The 23723-nt window shown below is 39.1% G+C and overlaps 1 protein-coding gene across 2 annotated transcripts in view; it reads left to right on the top strand.

Moving 5' to 3' along the window:
- The window catches only part of SPTLC1 (serine palmitoyltransferase long chain base subunit 1), a 74989-nt gene that overhangs the window by 29382 nt on the left and 21884 nt on the right, over nucleotides 1-23723 (top strand). For both annotated transcript variants that reach the window (XM_067745050.1, XM_067745049.1), the window contains exons 6-7: nucleotides 13997-14129; nucleotides 21759-21888. In XM_067745050.1, the coding sequence (XP_067601151.1) occupies nucleotides 13997-14129; nucleotides 21759-21888 (263 nt within the window). The remainder of the gene's footprint in view (nucleotides 1-13996; nucleotides 14130-21758; nucleotides 21889-23723) is intronic.

Genomic DNA, 23723 nt, shown 5'->3' with positions numbered 1-23723 from the left:
TTTCACTTTTCATAAAACCCTCTTGATCCATCCTAAATTAATTTTCTTGACTGAATAATTCAATCCAAGATATAAACCTCAAAGATTTAAAGAGATAGTGAAGTCTTCTCCCCACTGCCATTCCACCCCCCAAAAAAGACAGCTACTCTCAGTAGTTTCTTGTTCATTCTTCCAGGCTTTTTTCAGTGTGTGCAAACCACTTCCATACATTTCCCCCCCAGTTTTACAAAAATGGTAGCATACCACATACATGTGGTGTGCTGTTCAAGTGCGTTTTAAATTTAAATTGGATTTGATCTTTCAAGTGTCTGAATGGGCCACCAGAGTCAATATAATGAACACATAGTTGTGTATTAGCTACTCTGTGAACTACATTATTGGTCACTGTGTCATTCTTATCCTAATGTAGTCAAAGGTTCAAACAGACTGTGGTATCTGGACAAAGGTTGAAGGTTAATTTGCAGTGTGATGGTTTTGTAATAAGACACCAAACCTACAGCTTGGAGTAATGTGTATTGTTTTCTGAGTACATTGTCCTTCCTGTAAACTTGTTTTGTTCCTTTTCAACAGTTGCCCATGCTTGCTTATCATCTTTTTTCCTTTCTTGATGTGTATATAGTATGTATTTTTACTTGGTTTTCCAACAGGGTATTTTCTATGTTTTTCCTTATTCTGGAACTAATCACTTATATTACTGTAGTTGTATTAAATTACCTTGAAATTTCAGTGTTAGATAAGTTCAAGAAGATACTTGAGGTCAGCTAAGGCTATATTTTAAATCTCTAAAATACCCTTGGGACTTCCCTGGTGGCGCAGTGGTTAAGAATCCGCCTGCCAATCCAGGGGACACAGGTTCACGCCCTGGTCCAGGAAGATCCCACATGCCACGGAGCAACTAAGCTTGTGCGCCATGACTACTGAAGCCCGCGTGCCTAGAGCCCGTACTCTGCAACAAAGAGTAGCTCCCACTAGCCACAACTAGAGAAAGCCTGCACACAGCAATGAAGACCCAACACAGCCAAAAATAAATAAATAAATTTATTTTAAAAATAAAATAAAATACCCTCTATAATTAAATTATTCTAAATATTTAGATATTTGCCCTTTGTACTGAGCATTAAAGCAGAAGTGAACTTCCCTTTCCTCTCATTTTAGTAGCTTGTGTGTGAGGCTAGGGTCTCTTTCCCAGGCCCACCAATAGGTTGCTTTTGATTTTGGCTTTTTCTTTTCCTGGAAGTACTAATATCACTCAGGCATCTGTTTTCAGTGATGAAAATGCTCTGTCTTCTAGCTCTTTTCTCAACTTTTCAGATCGTGAATGAAAATCACTTACTGGAAAAGTAAATTTCCTTATTAAAACATTTTCTGTTTATTATTTCATAGTAACATATTAGATGGTACTGGATGATTAACACAAAAAAAGAAAATTGACAGTTGAATTAAAATTCTTCTAGTTTCTTAGGCTAAATGTTCTCCTGCCTCCTAAAGGCCCAGCAGGTTCTTAAAATAGTCTTGTAAGGACTGTGTGGATCAGAAGTGTTTCCACCTTCTCATCTTATCGTTTTAATGTGTAGTTTAGAATCAGTCAAGTGATTTTATCAGGTTGTGGAGCCTTCCTTTCCTCTAAGGCTAATGGGGTCCCTGTGCACTTTGATAGTTTCTCTTGTTGAACCTCTCTGATTGTTTTGTTTGTAATGCATTCAGATCTCATTTACATGTGGTTTATCCCTGTGCCTGGGATCTGCTTTGCATACATGATGCCTACTTGATTCTTTGGTCTTAAACTAAATCAAAAGACAATTAGTGGCAGTTTCATGGTGAGAGATAGTGGCATATAATTGTGTTCTAGAGCCAATAGTGAACAATTGTTCATTTGTTTATTTTAAAAAATATTTTCTCTCTGTTGTAGGACCATGAATGCATGTTTTAGTAGGAAGGGCATTTGGTCATAAAATTCTTAGATCTGCCACTTCTTCCTACCAGTCATGGAATTGTAGTTTTCACAGTGTAGGCAGGGAATCATCTTTGTTGCACAACTTAGAACATTTTGGTAAGAATAAGATACTGTATGTGAAAACATTCTGGAAAACATTCAGCACTGTTTTTAACGTTTTAATGAGTACATAGGTGACATTTGTACTTTTAAGAAAATTGTCCAAGTCTCAAGGGATTTAAAAAAAGTCTGCAGGGCTTCCCTGGTGGCGCAGTGGTTGAGAGTCTGCCTGCCGGTGCAGGGGACATGGGTTCGTGCCCCGGTCTGGGAAGATCGCACATGCCGTGGAGCGGCTGGGGGAGTGAGCCATGGCCGCTGAGCCTGCGCGTCCGGAGCCTATGCTCTGCAATGAGAGAGGCCACAACAGTGAGAGGCCCGCGTACCGCAAAAAAAAAAAAAAAAAAGGTATGTAACACAAAAATATGGAGATTTTAAGAGAAAATATAGTTGGTTGTTTTTAAACTGTTCTAAAGTTGGGTATTTTATAGTCTTTCCTCTGAAAAACAATCAAGAAGGCCATAATACCTCTTTTTATTCTGATAAATATGAACTTGAATAAGTGGCTTTAATATAAGATAGTTCTTTAATATCCAGGATTTGGATAACGTAATTAGCAGATAGCGTACCTTTTTTCCTTATAAAAGATTACTTTTTTTTGGAGGGGGAAAGCTTCGGAGCCCCGGAGGAGAGCACAGCAACAGGGGTGCAGAGGGCAAAGTGGAGAGATTCCCGCACAGAGGATTGGTGCCGAACGGCACTAACCAGCCCGAGAGGCTTATCTGCTCACCTGCCGGGGCAGGTGGGGATGGGAGCTGAGGCTCGGGCTTCAGTCAGAGCGGAAGGAGAGGACTGGAGTTAGCGGCATGAACACAGCCTCCAGGGGGTTAGTGCACCACGGCTAGCCGGGAGGGAGTCCGGGGAAAAGTCTGGACCTGCCAAAGAGGCAAGAGACTTTTTCTTCCCTCTTTGTTTCCTGGTGCGTGAGGAGAGGGGATTAAGAGCGCTGCTTAAAGGAGCTCCAGAAACGGGCGTGAGCCGTGGCTAAAAGCGCAGACCCCAGAGACGGGCATGAGACGCTAAGGCTGCTGCTGCCGCCACCAAAAAGCCTGTGTGCGAGCACAGGTCACTATCCATACCCCCCTTCTGGGGAGCCTGTGCAGCTCGCCACTGCCAAGGTCCCAAGATCCAGGGACAACTTCCCTGGGAGAACACACAGCACGCCTCAGTCTGGCGCAATGTCACGCCAGCCTCTGCCGCCGCAGGCTCGCCCCGCACTCCGTACCCCTCCCTCCTCCAGGCCTGAGTGAGCCAGAGTCCCCGAAGCAGCTGCTCCTTTAACCTCGTCCTGTCTGAGCGAAGAACAGACGACCTCCGGCGACCTACACGCACAGGCGGGGACAAATCCAAAGCTGAGTCCCGGGAGCTTTGAGAACAAAGAAGAGAAAGGGAAATCTCTCCCAGCAGCCTCAGAAGCAGCGGATTAAAGCTCCACAATCAACTTGATGTACCCTGCATCTGTGGAATACCTGAATAGACAACGAATCATCCCAAACGGAGGAGGTGGACTTTGAGAGCAAGATTTATTATTTTTTCCCCTTTTCCTCTTTTTGTGACTGGGTATGTGTATGCTTCCTTGTGAGATTTTGTCTGTGTAGCTTTGCTTCCACCATTTGTCCTAGGGTTCTATCCGTCTGGGTTTTTTTTTTTTTTTCCTTTTAAAAAAAATTTTTTTTTGTTCTTAATAATTATTTTTTATTTAAATTATTTTATCTTACTTTATTTTATTTTATTTATTTCTTTCCTTCCTTCCCTCCTTCCTTCCTTCCTTCCTTCCTTCCTTCCTTTCTTTCTACTTCTACTAATTCTTTCTTTCTTCTTTCTTTCTACTTTTTCTCCCTTTTATTCTGAGCCGTGTGGATGAAAGGCTCTTGGTGCTGCCGCCATGGGAGAGCCAACTTCAGGACACTGGTCAACAAGACACCTCTCAGCTCCACATAATATCAAACAGCAAAAATCGCCCAGAGATCTCCATCTCAACACCAGCACCCCGCTTCACTCAACGGCCAGCAAGCTACAGTGTGGGACACCCTATGCCAAACAGCTAGCAAGACAGGAACACAACCCCACCCATTAGCAGAGAGGCTGCCTAAAATCATAATAAGTCCACAGACACCCCAAATCACACCACCAGACGTGGACCTGCCCACCAGAAAGACAAGATCCAGCCTCATCCACCAGAACACAGGCACTAGTCCCCTCCACAAGGAAGCCTACACAACCCACTGAACCAACTTAGCCACTGGGGACAGACACCAAAAACAACAGGAATTACAAACCTGCAGCATACAAAAAGGAGACCCCAAACACAGTAAGATAAGCAAAATGAGAAGACAGAAGAACACACAACAGATGAAGGAGCAAGATAAAAACGCACCAGACCTAACAAATGAAGAGGAAATAGGCAGTTTAACTGAAAAAGAATTCAGAATAATGATAGTAAAGATGATCCAAAATCTTGGAAATAGAATAGAAAAAATGCAAGAAACATTTAACAAGGACCTAGAAGAACTAAAGATGAAACAAGCAACGATGAAAAACACAATAAATGAAATTAAAAGTACTCTAGGGCTTCCCTGATGGCGCAGTGGTTAAGAATCTGCCTGCCAATGCCGGGGACACAGGTTCGAGACCTGGTCTGGGAAGATCCCACATGCCGTGGAGTAACTAAACCAGTGTGCCATGAACCTGTGCTCTAGAGCCTGCAAGCCACAGCTACTGAAGCCTGCACACCTAGAGCCCGTGCTCCGCAACAAAGCCACAGCAATGAGAAACCCTCGCACCACAATGAAGAGTAGCCCCTGCTCGCTGCAACTAGAGAAAGCCCACGCGCAGCAACAAAGACCCAATTCAGCCAAAAATAAATAAATTTATTTTTTTAAAAAAATACTCTAGGGCTTCACTGGTGGCACAGTGGTTGAGAGTCCGCCTGCCAATGCAGGGGACGCGGGTTCGTGCCCCGGTCCGGGAGGATCCCGCATGCCACGGAGCGGCTGGACCTGTGAGCCATGGCCGCTGAGCCTGTGCGTCCGGAGCCTGTTGCTCCGCAGCGGGAGAGGCCACAACGGTGAGAGGCCCGCGTACCACAAAAAAAAAGAAAAAATACTCTAGGTGGGATCAATAGCAGGACAACTGAGGCAGAAGAACGGATAAGTGACCTGGAAGATAAAATACTGGAAATAACTACTGCAGAGCAAAATAAAGAAAGAAGAATGAAAAGAACTGAGGACAGTCTCAGAGACCTCTGGGCCAACATTAAACGCACCAACATTTGAATTATAGGGGTTCCAGAAGAAGAAGAGAAAAGAAAGGGACTGAGAAAATATTTGAAGAGATTATAGTTGAAAACTTCCCTAATATGGAAAAGGAAATAGTTAAGTCCAGGAAGCACAGAGAGTCCCATACAGGATAAATGCAAGGAAAAATACGCCAAGACACATATTAATCAAACTGTCAGAAATTAAATATAAAGAAAACATATTAAAAGCAGCAAGGGAAAACAACAAATAACACACAAGGGAATCCCCATAAGGTTAACAGCTGATCTTTCAGCAGAAACTCTGCAAGGCAGAAGGAACTGGCAGGACATATTTAAAGTGATGAAGAAGAAAAACCTGCAACCAAGATTACTCTACCCAGCAAGGATCTCATTCAGATTTGATGGAGAAATTAAAGCCTTTACAGACAAGCACAAGCTGAGAGAGTTCAGCACCACCAAACCAGCTTTTCAGCAAATGCTAAAGGAACTTCTCTAGGCAAGATACACAAGAGAAGGAAAAGACTTAACAATAACGAACCCAAAGCAATTAAGAAAATGGGAATAGGAACATACATACCGATAATTACCTTAAATGTAAATGGACTAAATGCTCCCACCAAAAGACACAGATTGGCTGAATGGATACAAAAACAAGACCCATGTATATGCTGTCTACAAGAGACCCACTTCAGACCTAGAGACACATACAGACTGAAAGTAAGGAGATGGAAAAAGATATTCCATGCAAATGGAAACCAAAAGAAAGCTGGAGTAGCAATTCTCGTATCAGACAAAATAGACTTTAAAATAAAGACTATTAGAAGAGACAAAGAAGGACACTACATAATGATCAAGGGATTGATCCAAGAAGAAGATATAACAATTGTAAATATTTATGCACCTAACATAGGAGCACCTCAATACTTAAGGCAAATACTAACAGCCATGAAAGGGGAAATCGACAGTAACACATTCATAGTAAGGGACTTTAACACCCCACTTTCACCAATGGACAGATGCAAGATGAAAATAAATAAGGAAACACAAGCTTTAAATGATACATTAAACAAGATGGACTTAATTGATATTTATAGGACATTCCATCCAAAAACAACAGAATACACATTTTTCTCAAGTGCTCATGGAACATTCTCCAGGATAGATCATATCTTGGGTCACAAATCAAGCCTTGCTAAATTTAAGAAAATTGAAATTTTATCAAGTATGTTTTCCAACCACAACACTATGAGACTAGATATCAATTACAGGAAAAGTTCTGTAAAAAATACAAACACATGGAGGCTAAACAATACACTACTTAATAACGAAGTGATCACTGAAGAAATCAAAGAGGAAATTAAAAACTACCTAGAAACAAATGATAATGGAGACACGACGACCCAAAACCTATGGGATGCAGCAAAAGCAGTTCTAAGAGGGATGTTTATAGCAATACAATCCTACCTTAAGAAACAGGAAACATCTTGAATAAACAACCTAACCTTGCACCTAAAGCAATTAGAGAAAGAAGAACAAAAAACCCCCAAAGTTAGCAGAAGGAAAGAAATCATAAAGATCATATCAGAAATAAATGAAAAAGAAATGAAGGAAACGATAGCAAAGATCAATAAAACTAAAAGCTGGTTCTTTGAGAAGATAAACAAAATTGATAAACCATTAGCCAGACTCATCAAGAAAAAGAGGGAGAAGACTCAAATCAATAGAATTAGAAATGAAAAAGGAGAAGTAACAACTGACACTGCAGAAATACAAAAGATCATGAGAGAGTACTACAAGTAACTCTATGCCAATAAAATGGACAACCTGGAAGAAATGGACAAATTCTTAGAAAGGCACAACCTGCCAAGACTGAATCTGGAAGAAATAGAAAATTTGAAGAGACCAGTCACAAGCACTGAAATTGAAACTGTGATTAAAAATCTTCCAACAAACAAAAGCCCAGGACCAGATGGCTTCACAGGCGAATTCTATCAAACATTTAGAGAAGAGCTAACACCTATCCTTCTCAAACTCTTCCAAAATATAGCAGAGGGAGGAACACTCCCAAACTCATTCTACGAGGCCACCATCACCCTGATACCAAAACCGGACAAAGACGTCACAAAGAAAGAAAACTACAGGCCAATATCACTGATGAACATAGATGCAAAAGTCCTCAACAAAACACTAGCAAACAGAATCCAACAGCATTAAAAGGATCATACACCATGATCAAGTGGGGTTTATTCCAGGAATGCAAGGATTCATCAGTATATGCAAAGCAATCAATGTGATACACCATATTAACAAATTGAAGAAGAAAAAACATACGATCATCTAAACAGATGCAGAGAAAGCTTTTGACAAAATTCAACACCCATTTATGATAAAAACCCTGCAGAAAGTAGGCATAGAGGGAACTTTCCTCAACATAATAAAGGCCATATATGACAAACCCACAGCCAACATTGTCCTCAGTGGTGAAAAAATGAAACCATTTTCACTAAGACCAGGAACAAGACAAGGTTGCCCACTCTCACCACTATTATTCAGCATAGTTTTGGAAGTTTTTGCCACAGCAATCAGAAGAAAAAGAAATAAAAGGAATCCAAATCGCAAAAGAAGAAGTAAAGTTGTCACTGTTTGCAGATGACATGATACTATACGTAGAGAATCCTAAAGATGCTACCAGAAAACTACTAGACCTAATCAATGAATTTGGTAAAGTAACAGGATACAAAATTAATGCACAGAAATCTCTGGCATTCCTATGCACTAATGGTGAAAAATCTGAAAGTGAAATCAAGAAAACACTCCCATTTACCATTGCAACAAAAAGAATAAAATATCTAGGAATAAACCTACCTAAGGAGACAAAAGACCTGTATGCAGAAAATTATAAGACACTGATGAAAGAAATTAAAGATGATACAAATAGATGGAGAGATATACCATGTTCTTGGATTGGAAGAATCAACATTGTGAAAATGACTCTACTACCCAAAGCAATCTACAGATTCAATGCAATCCCTGTCAAACTACCACTGGCATTTTTCACAGATCTAGAACAAAAAATTTCACAATTTTGTATGGAAACACAAAAGACCCCGAATAGCCAAAGCAATCTTGAGAACCAAAAATGGAGCTGGAGGAATCAGGCTCCCTGACTTCATACTATACTACAAAGTGACAGTAATCAAGACAGTATGGTACTGGCACAGAAACAGAAAGATAGATCAATGGAACAGGATAGAAAGCGCAGTGATAAACCCACGCATATATGGTCACCTTATCTTTGATAAAGGAGGCAGGAATGTACTTTGGAGAAAGGACAGCCTCTTCAATAAGTGGTGCTGGGAAAACTGGACAGGTACATGTAAAAGTATGAGATTAGATCACTCCCTAACACCATACACAAAAATAAGCTCAAAATGCATTAAAAACCTAAATATAAGGCCAGAAACTATCAAACTCTTAGAGGAAAACATGGGCAGGACACTCTATGACATAAATCACAGCAAGATCCTTTTTGACCCACCTCCTAGAGCAGTGGAAATAAAAACAAAAATAAACAAATGGGACTAATGAAACTTCAAAGCTTTTGCACAGCAAAGGAAACCATAAACAAGACCAAAAGACAACACTCAGAATGGGAGAAAATATTTGCAAATGAAGCGACTGACAAAGGATTAATCTCCAAAATTTATAGGCAGCTCATGCAGCTCAATGACAGAAAACCAAACAACCCAATCCAAAAATGGGCAGAAGCCCTAAATAGACATTTCTCCAAAGAAGATATACAGACTGCCAACAAACACATGAAAGAGTGCTCAACATCATTAATCATTAGAGAAATGCAAATCAGAACTACAATGAGATATCATCTCACACCAGTCAGAATGGCCATCATCAAAAAATCTACAAGCAATAAATGCTGGAGAGGGTGTGGAGAAAAGGGAACCCTCTTGCACTGCTGGTGGGAATGTGAATTGGTACAGCCACTATGGAGAACAGTATGGAGGTTCCTTAAAAAACTACAAATAGAACTACCATATGACCCAGCAATCCCACTACTGGGCATATACCCTGAGAAAACCATAATTCAAAAAGAGTCACGTACCAAAATGTTCATTGCAGCTCTATTTACAATAGCCCGGAGATGGAAACAACCTAAGTGTCCATCATCGGATGAATGGATAAAGAAGATGTGGCACATATATACAATGGAATATTACTCCGCCATAAAAAGAAACGAAATTGAGCTATTTGTAATGAGGTGGATGGACCTAGAGTCTGTCATACAGAGTGAAGTAAGTCAGAAAGAGAAAGACAAATACCGTATGCTAACACATATGTATGGAATTTAAGGAAAAAAATGTCATGAAGAACCTAGGGGTAAGACAGGAATAAAGACACAGACCTAGTTGAGAATGGACTTGAGGATATGGGGAGGGGGAAGGGTAAGCTGTGACAAAGCGAGAGAGTGGCATGGACATATATACACTACTAAATGTAAAATAGATTGCTAGTGGGAAGCAGCCGCATAGCACAGGGAGATCAGCTTGGTGTTTTGTGACCACCTAGAGGGGTGGGATAGGGAGAGTGGGAGGGAGGGAGATGCAAGAGGGAAGAGATATGGGAACACATGTATATGTATAGCTGATTCACTTTGTTGTAAAGCAGAAACTAACACCATTGTAAAGCAGTTATACTCCAGTAAAGATGTAAAGAAAAAAAAATCAGATAAAGTAGGATGACAAGGAAAGTAAAAATCCTATGATAGATTTATAATCTACACTGAAAGACAATCTCCCTAAATCTCATTTAAAAAAAAGCTTATTTTTATTCTACAAATATTGAGTTAGTTGAACAAACACCAGCATGTTGCTTTTTCCATGCCAGACATTGTTCTGAGTGTTTTATAAGCATTCTCTTGCAGTTCTCCTAACAGTCCTTTGAGGCAGGTAGAACTGTTAACCATTTGACAGAGGAAGGACTGAGAGGCACAGAGCAGTTTTGGGCCTGTCCATGGTTCAGACCTGGCAATGAGGGAGCCCAGATCTGAACCCCCTGTGATGACTGCCATGGCCAGGCCTTGTGTTTGGTGTGGGGCATCCTGCCCTGGCCTTGCCTCCCGTCTCTTACATTCTGGTGAGGGAGCAGGTGCCAGAAAGGGCAACAAGTGCTGAGAAGACACAGAGGCTTTCTGGTCACCTTCCTCCGTGGCCTCTTGCCTACCCTATTGGTTCCTAGCAGTGAATTAGAGAATGACGCGTGCAAAGCTGTGGCACTAATTGTTTAAATGGATCATACACACAGAAGATAGGCATCCAAAGTCAAAGAACATGCCCTGGCAGTTTTTCTGTTTGCTGCCTCCCCCGCCTTTGGGTTAAGAGTTTCTTCATTGCAGAGTAGCTATCAGACATCAAAAGATGTTATGCAACTGTCCGTGTTTACCTGTCACAAAACCTGCTTTGCACGGCTGACATCCCCTAAAACCCAGTGTCTTTAGATAGGAGGAGGAAAGGCCCATCTTTTTTAAACTTTTGGGACTAGGCAAGAACCAGTAAGTCATTGATTTATTGTAAAGAGATTCTTCTTACCACTTTATGGCAATGACATAAAAATGGCTATGAGTATGTATAATGAGAATACTAACATAATTTTTATCAACTGGGTAGCTAACTCTAAAGCCCTAAAACAAAGCCAAGATTGTTTTACTGTTTTATTGCTAATCAATGAAGAGAGTCATTTAGAGCTACAGAATGATTTAAAATCCTTTTTTGTAGTTGCCAAAAACAGTTTGTCTGTATAGCATAGCTATGTGTCTGTAAACATAGCATGTTTTTTTCTTTTTAAAATGTAGATATTGAATGAGAGCAATTCACTGTGGCTTGGGTTGTCCATCTGCTAGCTAAATTGTTGAGATTTGGGGTAGATGATTCCCAGTTTAGAGGCAGCATTGTAATTTGAAGGAGGCCTCCTATGGGGGACCTGCCCTCCTGTCTCATCAGAAGTGAGAGGCAACAGAATGGTGGGGACGTATCTGTAGGCAGGGTGCTCAGAGAGCACTAACAAAGAGGAAAGGAAGACATGCCTGAGACACGCCCATGCTCAGCTGCATGGAGGTAGCTGGTTCTCTGGTGCTTTGCTGCTTTCCTCGTTCTTGCCAGACTTTGCCTGCCACATTTCCCTGGCAGCATATCTCGTGGAAGGGCGGGCAGTCAGGAGCAAGATCAAGTCTTCAGACTTGGTGGTGTTGGTGTCACAGATTTGATGCTTGAAGAGCTAAGCACTCTTTTGGTACCATTTTGATCAACCGGGATGCATTCTTCTAAACGTTATTGTGAAATCTCATATTTATTTAATGTTGATCTAATGAAAGTGTCACTTCTATAAAAATGACTACCTGATTGGTAATGGAAATAAAGTGGTATTTCATGTGTTTTTTATGTAATAAACTATGTTGGTATACATTTTAACTTATAAATGGGAAGAAGCATGCCTAGTTGTTTATCATTACTTGATGGGATAAATTGGAATGGGATAAATAGTTCATTTTCACAATTCTGTATCATCCTTTAAGAAGTCTACAAATGAAGTGTCTTCAATTTATTTTATTATTTGGATATTGCTGCTAAATTTTCTAATTCCTCACTACACCTCTCTTGCCATCAAATTGAGATTTAGTTCGGACCCTCTGTGTCTTCTCATCTCTCACTCAATAGCTGGCGCCCACCCCAGCAGCCTTTGGTTCACAATCGAGGGACCTGTGTGCCTTTAGTCAGAAGTCACTGTGAACGTGTTGTAGTTCTGAGTGTAGAAGGGGCCCAAGTGCTTCAGACCAGGGGACTGAAGGCACAGCTTAGCCTTGTATCTGCCCCTCTGGGCTCCGAGTTCTCCATTGACAGCTGCCAGGTGCCTCTCTTAGCTGTCTCACCTTGTCAAGTGGCAGAAACCCTATATTTCTCTTTGATCCAGTGCTTATCAGAGTATTTTTATGTGATACTCACTAAATGTTTGATTAACAATTGAATGAGATTGTTGGACAGCCCTCATTTAACTACTTTTTAAAATATAGTCCTTTGTGAAGTTGTATCTTTTATAATTCTTAAATTTGTCTTTTACTAGTTAAAAGCATCACAATAAGATTAACTTGCCTCTGATAAATCAGTGAGTGGGTTTACAGATTTTAGACACTTTATTCACATGTTCTAAAAAGTTGTTTGTTCCTGTTGCTAAACTGACCTTACTCACTTGTTCCTTCCTGGAAGTTGGTGGAAATCTCACACTTAACAACTAACCAGGTCTCTGTTGGAAATATTTAGTCCACTCACTGTCCAGCCTTGTATCCAGCTGGGTTAAGTTGTTTCTTTTGTATATCTCAGTCCCTCAGGTCTTTTCCCTCTCTCCCTTCTCACCGGGAATGTCTCTGATAGGGAGGGGCATACTTGGAGGGAAGGCTGATGCTGAAGGGGTCTTCTAGAGCGAGGCTCCCAGCCACAGGTCCTCGACATCTGGGCCGGAGGGCTCTGCCGGGCCATCGGCCCTCTCCACCACCCCTCACTGGGGAACGTCTGGGTCCCCTGCCACTGCCTCCACTTCTGAGTTCCCCTCGGTGGACATGGCACGGCTCTGAAAGTCTGCCTTTACTCCTCAGAGTTTCTCGTTTCTCCCATGAAGCTCCAAGGCTGGAGGGGCCTGGCTGCATCCTTCCTGTATCAACTTCTGAGTTCTTTTTGCGCAGAGCATGTGGTAAAACTCTGATCTTGTTCTCCAGACTTGGGTCCTGCTGTAGTTAAAAGAACTAAAGAAGGTTTAAAAAATTTTTCTCTCTCTTGGGTAATGCCTCATTTTCAGACACTTCGAAGTTTTCCAGTTCACAGCCAGCTGGTACACTATTTATTTTAGACATCGCTGGTCCCTCCATCCCAGGGTGTGAAGCCTCATGGCTTAGCCTGGGAAGGTGAAAGGCTATATGGAACCATGATGTAAGAGAGAAAAAAAATACCAGTTTAATAATTACAATTTATCCCTATAATTACATCAACATTCTTCTTAAGCTGCTTCCATAAAAGGACCATATTTCTCTTTGTACTATACGTTTGAATTCACCAGTACACTTAAAAAGAAATTCAGACAGAAACTCAGTCCTGCAGAGTGATGGCAGGTGCCACAACTAAGTGCTGACACAAACTGTTAGAGGAGTGACCACCACAACTGAAAAAGTTCCTCTCTCTTGATGCAGAGTATGTGGGGTTCTTTTTAACTTAACTACTTTTCTTTTTTCTTTCTTTTCCTTTTAAAAGCTGGTTGACAGTTGTCTTAGTGCCTGGTTTGGTCACTTCTACTAAAATGCAAAAAGGTGTTAATAAATTAATGTCGTACATTGGTAAAGTCTTGGCATTTTTGGTTGAGGGAAGTTAAAGCAGACAAGGTCACTGGACCTTGAATTCTTATTGCTAGAGTGATATAAAAGCAAAACCTAGAGTCAGAGCTGTCCCAGTCACATATTTATAGACAAATGAGTAGCTGATTCAGTTCACAGAGTACAGAAACAGTTTTGGCCCAGAATTATCTTAGACAATATTAACAACTAAACTGCTTATGTTATTTTATTTATTCTTTAGTCAAAGAAAAAGAATTATAAGACAGTTTAACCATTTGACTTTTTACTCTTGAACTAGATGTGCACTTGGATTTGGAAGACCGCCTGGCAAAATTTATGAAGACAGAAGAAGCCATTATATACTCATATGGGTTTGCCACCATAGCCAGTGCTATTCCTGCTTACTCTAAGAGAGGGGACATTGTGTTTGTGTAAGTAATCTTTACTGACATTTCTTACCAGAATTCCTTTGGAAATAATATTGGCCCTCCTAGAGAATTCCTTTGTTAGAGGTCATCTGCCTAAAATAATATTGACTTTTTTTTTTTTTCATTTTTAAAGAAATATATAGTCACCCAGCCAAGTAGTTCTGCAGAATTAGTGAGACCTCCACTGGAGGGATGCCTTAAAGTGTCGATGCTTCGTTATCTGCCATTATGATTTTATTTATTGATGTTGAGAAGGCCAAACTTATGTAGGAGGGGGCCAGCCGTCTGCTTTCCCTGTGCAGCTCTGTGACAGTGTGGTGTCCTTGTGAGTCCATGGTCGTAACCCACCTAGTCACTCACACTACCTGATAAAGTCACTCCACTTCTCAGCACCCTCGCTGCGACTCTTGGTCTCTGCTGATCTTGCTTCATGGCTTGTTAAGAATATAGAAGTCATGAGTTGCAGACTTCCTTAACTGTCCAGGAACAAATCTACACACTTGCATACATGTGCACTAGATGTATGGTGTTGCTTTTTACTGTGGAGGGGAAGAGCAGAGAGGAGTAGAGTGAGGGCTGGCATAGCCCAGGCAGCTGGTTATACCCATCAGAAGCACCTGCCACTAGCCCGAGCCTCTGTTATCTTTTGAGTGGACTATTAAATGACTCTCTTAATTTAGGTCTCAGAGTGACTTTTGTTTCCTCTTTTCCTTTTTGACACCATATCCAGACACTCCATTTAAGAGCTTCCATTGTTCCTAAAATAAATATCCAAGTTCTTATTATGATCTTGTACATTCTAGACTGCTGTTCTAGACCCATTTTCTACCATTTTCCCTTAGGTGGTCATGCTGTGTAGCCTTACCAGCCTTATATGCTAGTTTCATCTCAAGGCCTTTGCACGTGCTAAGACCCTGAGTCCCTATGCCTAGAACATTGTTCTTCCTCTCATCTCCTGCTTAATTCCTGCTCATCCTGCACATATACCACCTCTGCAGGAAAGCCTTTCCCAAGCTCTCAGACCAGGTCAAGACCCCTTGCTGCATGTGGAGAAAATTTTACAGCCAGAGGAGTTTGGTATCCTTGTGAATCCATGACCATGTAGGCACTTACATGCCTGTCAAAATCAGTTTCTCAAGCCTCCCTTAACTTATATATGTAGGTGTGGGCATGTGTGCTCATGTGCACCCGTACCCTCTGCTCTTGGCTCATCTTGCCTCACACTCACTGTACTCTTTTATAGCACATTCAACAGTTTATACCAGCCCATTGCCTAGGATAGCATGTGCCATTTAGTGGTGCTCAATAAATACCTTCAGTAAGAGAATGAATGGAGGCTGGAGCTCAGAAGAGGGGTCCAAGTGACTGGACTTCAGAGCCAGGCTTACCTCGGTCCCTGTACCATCCTGCTGCTTCTCACTTACTGTCGGAGCACCTGTGGTGCAACAAGCTCAAGCACACGCTGCAGGGCTGGCTCTTCCTAGGGGTTTTCAGCGTGCTTGTGTCCCATTCTTCCCCACAGCCCTGTGACAGTTACCTGGGAGCACTCCAGCACATGGCCTGGAGTAGAATTGTTTCCCAATGTGACCATGAAAATGAATGTTTCTATTAATTTCTTGCACATAGCTTAAAAAATCAATAATAATAAAGACTCATCACAAATTTGAGAGCCAGTGATTTAAACAGTGATTCTAGTTTTTTAATAAAGCATAGTTGCAGACAACTACAATACAGTGTCAGCCAATGTCGCTTTATACAAGCCCCCACCATAAATTCCTTTTTGAGTTTAAAGTCCAGAAAAAGTTTACAGTTACAGTTGAACTTGTATGCTTCCTTTGTCAGATAATAAATACTATGTTGTCCTTTTGGTTTTCACTGCTAGGAAGCCTAGTCTAAACTCACTTTCAAACCTTATGCCTGGTGTCTTAGAACTTCAGTTTCTAGTGAGCCATTAGACAACTTAATTATTCCCTTATACATAATTTTAAATATTCCACCTGAAATTCATTTGAAAGTAGGAACGCTAGAGTTAAAAATGGTGTTTAGTAAATTATTTGATAAATTGTTTTTGATAAATTCATTAGGCATAGACTCTATGTTCGATGTTTTATTTTCTTTCTTTTGTAGTAAACAGTGATAATGCTTTGCCGGTAGGTCTCAGAACAATGGTTGTTTATATACGTAAGTTTTTCCTTGTCACTCTGTCTTTTTTATGTTACTTTGTGTACCCTTTTCTAATGAAATGTTTTATATTGAGATAATCGTGGATTCACATACACTTGTAAGAAATAATACAGAAATTTTATGTGCCCTTTACCCAGTCTTCCCCAATGGTCACCTCTTGCAAAAGTGTAATACAGTTTCAAAAGTGGGCTGTTGACATTGATGAAGTCAAGATAATCCCTCTTGTTGCCACACCCATATCCCTTCTACTCTACCCACTCTTTAACCCCTGGCAGCCACTAATCTATTCTCCTTTTCTATAATTTCATCATTTCAAGATTGTTGTACAAATGTAATCATACAGTAGGTAAAACATTTGAGGATTGGCTTTTCTCATTCAGCATTAATTATTTGGAGATTCTCCAGAGTTGTTATATGAATCAAGAGTTTGTGCCTTTTGATTGCTGAGTCTTATTCCATGGTATGGATACACCACAGTTTGTTGAACCATTCACCTATTAAGGATATCAGAGCTGTTTCTAGTTTGGGGCTGTTACAAATAAAGGTGCTGTAAATATTCCTGTATAGGTTTTTCTGTGTACATAAGTTTTCATTTCTTTGGGATATATGCCAAGGAATGCAGTTGCTGGTCATAAAGTATTGTGCATTAAGCTTTTTAAGAAATTGCTAAACTTTACCAGAGTGGCTGTATTATTTTACATTTCCATCAACAGTGTATAAGTGATCTAGTTTCTCCAACATCCTCAGGAGCATTTGGTGTTGTCACTTTTTTTTTTTTTTTTTAGCCATTCTGATAGGTGTGTACAGATATCTCATTGTAGTTTTAGTCTATATTTCCCTGATGCTACCATACTTACTGTTTTTAGACTTTGGTCTTGGCATCAGGGTAATACTTCATAAAGTCAATTTGAAAGTGTTCCCTCTTATTTTCTGGAGAAACTGTATAAAACTATTGTTAGTTCTTTAAATGTTTGGTAGAATTCTCCAATAAAAACAGCTGGACCTGGAGTTTTTGGGGGGGTTTTTTGGAAGTATTTTAACTATGAATTTAATTTCCTTAATACTTGTAAGGCTATTCAAATATTGAGTGAGTTGAGGTAGTTCGTGTTTTTCAAGGAGTTGGTCCATTTCTTCTAAATCGTCAAATTTGTATGTGTAGCATTGTTTGTGATAGTCCCTTATTATCCTTCTGTCTGCAGGTCCCTGTTTCCTTCCTAACTGGTAATTTCTGTCTACTCTCTTTTTTTGTCATTTTTGCTAGAGATTTGTCAATTTTATTGATCTTTTCAAAGAATCAGCTCCTTGTTTCATAGATTTTTCTACATTGTATTTTTGTTTTCATTTCTACTGATTTCTGGTATTATTTCCTGCCTTCTGCTCATTGGAAGTTTAGTTTCCTCTGTCTAGGTTCTTGAGGTGAGAACTTCAATTACTGATTTGAGACTTTTCCTCATTTCTAATGTAGTAGTGCTGTGAATTTCCCTGTCATCACTGCTATAGTTGTGTTCCACAAATTTTGATGTGTTTATTTTCATTTTTGTTTAGTTCATTTCTGTATTTTGTTTCTCTTTAGACTCTCTCTTTGACCCATGAGTTATGTAGAAGTGTGTTGTTTAGTTTCCAGGCGTTTGGAAATTTTTAATTTGTTACAGTTTGTTTTATGGCTCATGATGTGGTCTATCTTGGAATATGTTCCATAGTCACTTAAAAAAGAATATTCTGGTAAATACAGAAAAAGGCCACGTGAGGACACCAGTGAGAAGGTATCACTCCATGATAGGACACATGTGATTAATTTCCTTCTTTATACATTTCTGTTTTTCATATTATAGTATTCGATGATCAAATGTTACACTGACCATTATTTTTTAAAAGCCACTGATATGCAAATTAAAAACCAAAAAAACATACAGAACATTCATTTGCCACTTCTATCCTTTAATCCACTAAGAGAAGCGCTAGTTTTACATGTCGACTTCCTAAGGTATACTTATATAAAAGTTTTAGTGAGACAAAAAGCAATTTACATATGAAACATTATTTACCTTTTGAGAAAAAAAATGTTTTTGTCATTATCATTAAATAGAAAAAAAATATTCTGCTGAATGGAGTGTTCTATAAATGACAATTAGATCTTTCTAGTTGATGGTGTTATTGAGTTCTTTTATATCCTTGCTGATTTTCTGTTTGGTAGTTCTGTCAGTTGTTGTAATTTGTCAATTTCTTGTTTCACTTTTATTAGTTTTTGTGTCTTTTGTAGCTCTGTTATTTGGTGCATATTTAGGATAAGTTTTCCTGGTTAGTTGATTCTTTTTATCATTATATAACATCCTTCTGTGTCTCTGGTAATTTTCTTTGTTCCAAAGTCTACTTTATCAGATTTTAACATAGGCACTCTGCTTTCCCTTTTGAATGTTTGCATGGTGTGTTTATTGTATGTAATATATATGTATACCCTTACTACCTATATTACTGTATATAACATACATACATATATATAGCATATAACTATATATATATAACTACATGTATACACACACACATTCCCTTACTACCCATCTCATTACATTTGAAGTGAATTTCTTATAGACAGCATGTTTAATCCAATCTGCCACTCCCTGTCTTTAAATTGTATATTTTAGCCATTTACATTTAATGTAATTATTGATATATGGTATCTTAAATCTCCCAATTTTTATTTTTTGTTTCTTATTTGTTCTCTCTGTTTTTTGTTTTCTTTTCTCTTTTTCCTGCCTTTCTCAGGGTTAATTGAATGAGTTTTGGAGTTCCATTTTTATTTATCTCATTTATTTTATTTATTTGTTTTCGAGTGTTTCTCTTTGTATAGTTTTTTAGTCATTGCTCTAAGTATGATGTTATATGTATGCATAAGTTATCACATTCTACGGGTGTTATTTTACCAGTTCAGTTATAGAATCTTTTATCTTCCTTTACATCCCCTTACTCTCCTTATTTATAATACAGTTGTTTTAAGTATTTCCTGTAAACAGTTTGAGAACCACATCAGAGAGTGTTATAATTTTTACTTCAACCATCCAAAATAACTTAGAAAACTCAAGAGGGGAAGAAAAGCCTAGTGTGTTTGTTCATACTCTTTACAGTGTTTTTTCTTCCTTCCTGATAATCTAAGATTCTTTTATTTATTTATTTTTTCTATGTGGAGAGCTTTCTCTAGCCATTCCTTTAGGGGAAGTCAGCTTGGGACAGAGTCTCTTAGTTTTTTTTCAACTGAGAGTGTCTTCTCCCCCTCATTCCTAAAGGATATTTTTGCTAGTTTTGGATTCTTGGTTGCTAGGTCTTTTTTTTCAGCATTTGAAATACATTGGGACACTTTTTTCTGGTGTTAATGGTTCCTTGTTTTTTGTTGTTGTTGTTAATGGTTTCTTATGAGAAATCTACTGTCACTCAAATTGCTTTTCTCTTACGAGTAAGGTGTCATTTTTCTTGTGCTGATTTCAAGATTTTTTTCTTTGTCATTAGTTTTCAGGAGTTTGACTATAATTGTATTGGCATTTATTTGTTTGGGTTTACCTGCAAGAATTTTGCTCAGCTTCTTTAATCTATAGTTTTAAGCCTATTCTTTAATCTATAGGTTTTCAGCCATTATTTCTTTAAGTACCTTTTTAGTCCCACCCTCATTCTCTTTAGAACTCCACAGACTTGAATGCTGCATATTTTATTGTAGTCTCACAGGTCCATGAGACTGTTCTTTTCTTTCTAGTCTACTTTCTCTCTGCGATTTACATTGACTTGATTTCTACTGTTACATCTTTCAGCTCACTGATTCTTTCCTCTCTCCATTCTGCTGCTGAATTCATCCACTATGCTTTTTCTTTTGACTATTTTGCTTTTTAGTTCTAATATCCCCACAGGATTCTTCTTTGTATCTTCCTTTTCTCTGCTGCAGCTTCCTGTTTTTTCATTTGTTTCAAGCATGTTCATAATTACTCATGAAACATTTTTATCATGACTGTTTTAAAGTCATTATCAGATCATCCTGACAGCTCTGTCATCTCAGTACTGGCATTTGTTGATTGTTTTTTGTTTGTTTGTTTGTTTTTTCATTGTGTGATATTTTCTGGTTCTTGGTATGACAAGTGAAACATGAACAGTTTCATATTATGCTGTTATAGTTTATGCTTTATTTAAACTTTCTGTTTTAATTGGCTTTCTCTGACAGTCTTCCAACAAGGGCAGGGGGGCACTGCTGCCTCATTACTGTCAGGTGGAAGTACAAGTCCAGGGTCCCCACGGGGCCTCCATTGACACTGAGGTGGGGTTATTTTCATTTCTTCTGGTTGTTGGTGAGAGTCCTACTCTTCTCTGAGCCTCCCCTGACACAGCCTAAGCATAGGCAGGGGAGAGTGTCTCTCCCTGCAGGGAATTGGAAGTTAGGTCTCTCCACACAGTCTTCACTAACACCACAGTGGGAGCCACTTGTTACTACCCAGCAGAGATACAAGTTCTGGCTCCCTTCTCTGACAGCGCCCACAGGGGTATTGGGGAGCCTTGTTATGGCCTTCTGGCGGTTAGAGTCTGGGCCTCCCTCTCAGCCTTTGCTAGTGTGGAGGGGACAGGCCCAGGTTTTTCTGTGGTTTGGCTGCAGTAGAGACATTTGCCGGGCTGCCCCCTTTCCTATCCCTTTGGCTACAGAGAGCAGACTTTCGTCAGAGCTTTTCTGTCTCTGCCTGTTGGCATTTCCAGTTTGCCAGCTGCATCAGCTCCAAGTTAGAAAAATCCAGGAACTTGTTTCATGTCATTTCTCAGGTCCCTCGCTGGTCTGCCTTTTCTCTCCATTTTTCAGCATCATCTTATGTTTGTCTTATACATGATGTCCAGGATTTTTGGTTGTACCCAGTGAGAAAAATAGGGAAAATACGTCTATTTTCTCAGAAGTAGAAGTGTTGCATGTACTTTTAAATAATACACTTAATTTAAGAAATATATCCTGCCCCCCATTAACTCAATTTAGGAGATCTTACTGAAGATTAATCTGCATGACTCAGAGTTCTCCCCTGGGTTATGTAGAGTCAGTAACCCAGTATTCCTTTTGATGGCAAGTGGTGGCCAGTCAAATCAGAGATGCCACTGATGGTGAGGTACACCAGTATTTCATTTATTTTTCAGAAAGAGAAGAGTACTTTGAATAATGTGCCATCCATATAGTAAGATGCATGCTGATTTCTCAGATGTCAAAATATGGCAAGAGTTTGCTTCCTGGAACAGAATCAGTATGGTAGTTATGTGGAAAGGCTTGCAGAGTGAAGTGCAAACAATAATGTATTAAAGTTCAAACATGTTTTATTTATTTGCCATGTTCAGTTTAACAAGTGGATGTTGGTCAACTTACAAAAGCAAGCATTCCTTTTCTGAGAATGTTGACAAGACCCTTTAAACCCCAGTTTGGTGGGTCTCTCTTCCTTGCAGAGATAAAGCTGCCTGCTTTGCTATTCAGAAGGGATTACAGGCATCACGTAGTGACATTAAGCTGTTTAACCATAATGATATGGATGACCTGGATCGACTATTGAAAGAACAAGAAATTGAAGATCAAAAGGTATGATTCTTAAAAAAATAAAACAATAAATAAATTAAAATAAAATAAAATAAAATTTTAAAAAGGTATTCTTTTGAAGAAAATTACGCAGTTCTTTTGTACTTTCTAACCAGCTGAATTATAAGTGAAATGGTAATTTGTCATGAAAACTTGCTTGTGGATCACATTTGGACATTAAATAAGGGTGTTTCTACTTACTAAATGTACCTCAGATTAGAGAGTCAAGCCTGATAGTAATTGCCTCATCATTGCCATAATTATATATGGCAAATTTGAGGGAAGGCTATCTAGACAGCTTTCTAAAAGAGAGAAGGAAAAACAGCATGCATTTTGGGGGTGGAGGGATGTATACTCAACTCTACAGAAGTAACAACAGAACTCATTAGGGCATTAACAAGATGTATCTAGTGAATTCAAAATAGGCTTATTCATATTAGAATAAATCATGTATCAATTCACCGGAAGACACTATGGCGGCAGATCTTAATTTATGAATTTATGAACAAAGTGAAGACTCTTTCTCCCTACCCCAACCTCATCCCAGATCTCTGAGCAGCTGCTCCCTGTGGGAAGCAGCTGCCTCAAGCATGGTTTCCTTCTACCTTGCAACCTATTTACACTTCTTCTCAAGCACCTGTGTAGTCCCTTGGAACAGGGAGGGAATTAGGCAGGTGGAACTTGCTCCTTGTTGTTCTGATAGAGAGTGGAACAGAGGAATCGTGTTCAAAGCATCACTGTTAGAATTAGCATTTATTTGCCCCTGACAACATGATCAGAGAACGTAGTTCTGTGGTCTGTGGTTCTCCATCAGGAACCACTGTGTGTGGATTGTACTGGGAACCCATTCACCACATCCTTTGTCTCAAACACCACTTTCAAGTGGACTTTCCCAGTGTAACTCGTCCGTTACTAGAGTAACTGATAAAAATGGTCATCACATCCTTAATTTTGTGTTAATTTCCATTTTTCCAGATATTTGCATTATTCCTTTTGGATTCTATCATCTTTGTTGAGGTGATAGCCTAAGAGCAGCACTTCATGATTATACATATTCTTGTGATGAATATGTATAGACTTATGCTATTTTATGCTGAGTGTGCTATAGACAGTGTTTTATAATTATACAATTTAGAAAAATCTATAGGGAAAATCTTAAAATTGAGACCATTCCACCGATTAATTTTTTCTACAGATTGTAAAAAGATGTCCCTTTTCTGATTCAGTAATGGAATGCTACCGTATTGAAAAACACTGCCTTAGAAAGTGTGACCAATGAACCAGTCTGCTGTAGAGTTACTTTGCCAAGTTAGCATTGTACAAATTTGGAAGACAACATATTCAAGTTCTGTGTGTGTGTTGTGTAAGATTTATAATCTGTGGGACTTTTTTTTTAATGAATAACAAAGTTATCTTAAAATTTATTTCCATTTTATAGTTTTTACCTTTTTACTAATTAATTTATACTACGTATTCCTGCCAAGAGTAGGCTTTCTGAATTACTTTACATTTTGGTTTTTAGAAATAATTCTTTTTTAATTTTGTTTTCACAAAAATAATAAATGTTAAATTTTTAAATATTTTGTACTTAGATGCTTATATTTCCTTTGAAAGTAAGTTAAATAATCTGAGTTTGGATCAAACTCTTTTTGTCAGTTTCCCAACTAATGGGGTTCATATGTTTTTTCATTCCTTTTCTTATAGAGTTCTCTTATCCCCTATTAATCCTTCTTAAAAAAAAAAAAGACAGTTGATAAAAACAGCAGTTCATAGAAGAAATGCAGATAACTGAGCAAATAGAAAATAGTCTGACTTCACTAACAATTACAAAAATTAGG

Source organism: Pseudorca crassidens, chromosome 7 (assembly GCF_039906515.1).
Source record: "Pseudorca crassidens isolate mPseCra1 chromosome 7, mPseCra1.hap1, whole genome shotgun sequence".
Taxonomy (NCBI): Eukaryota; Metazoa; Chordata; class Mammalia; order Artiodactyla; family Delphinidae; genus Pseudorca; species Pseudorca crassidens.
This window is presented reverse-complemented; position numbering and strand designations above follow the sequence as displayed.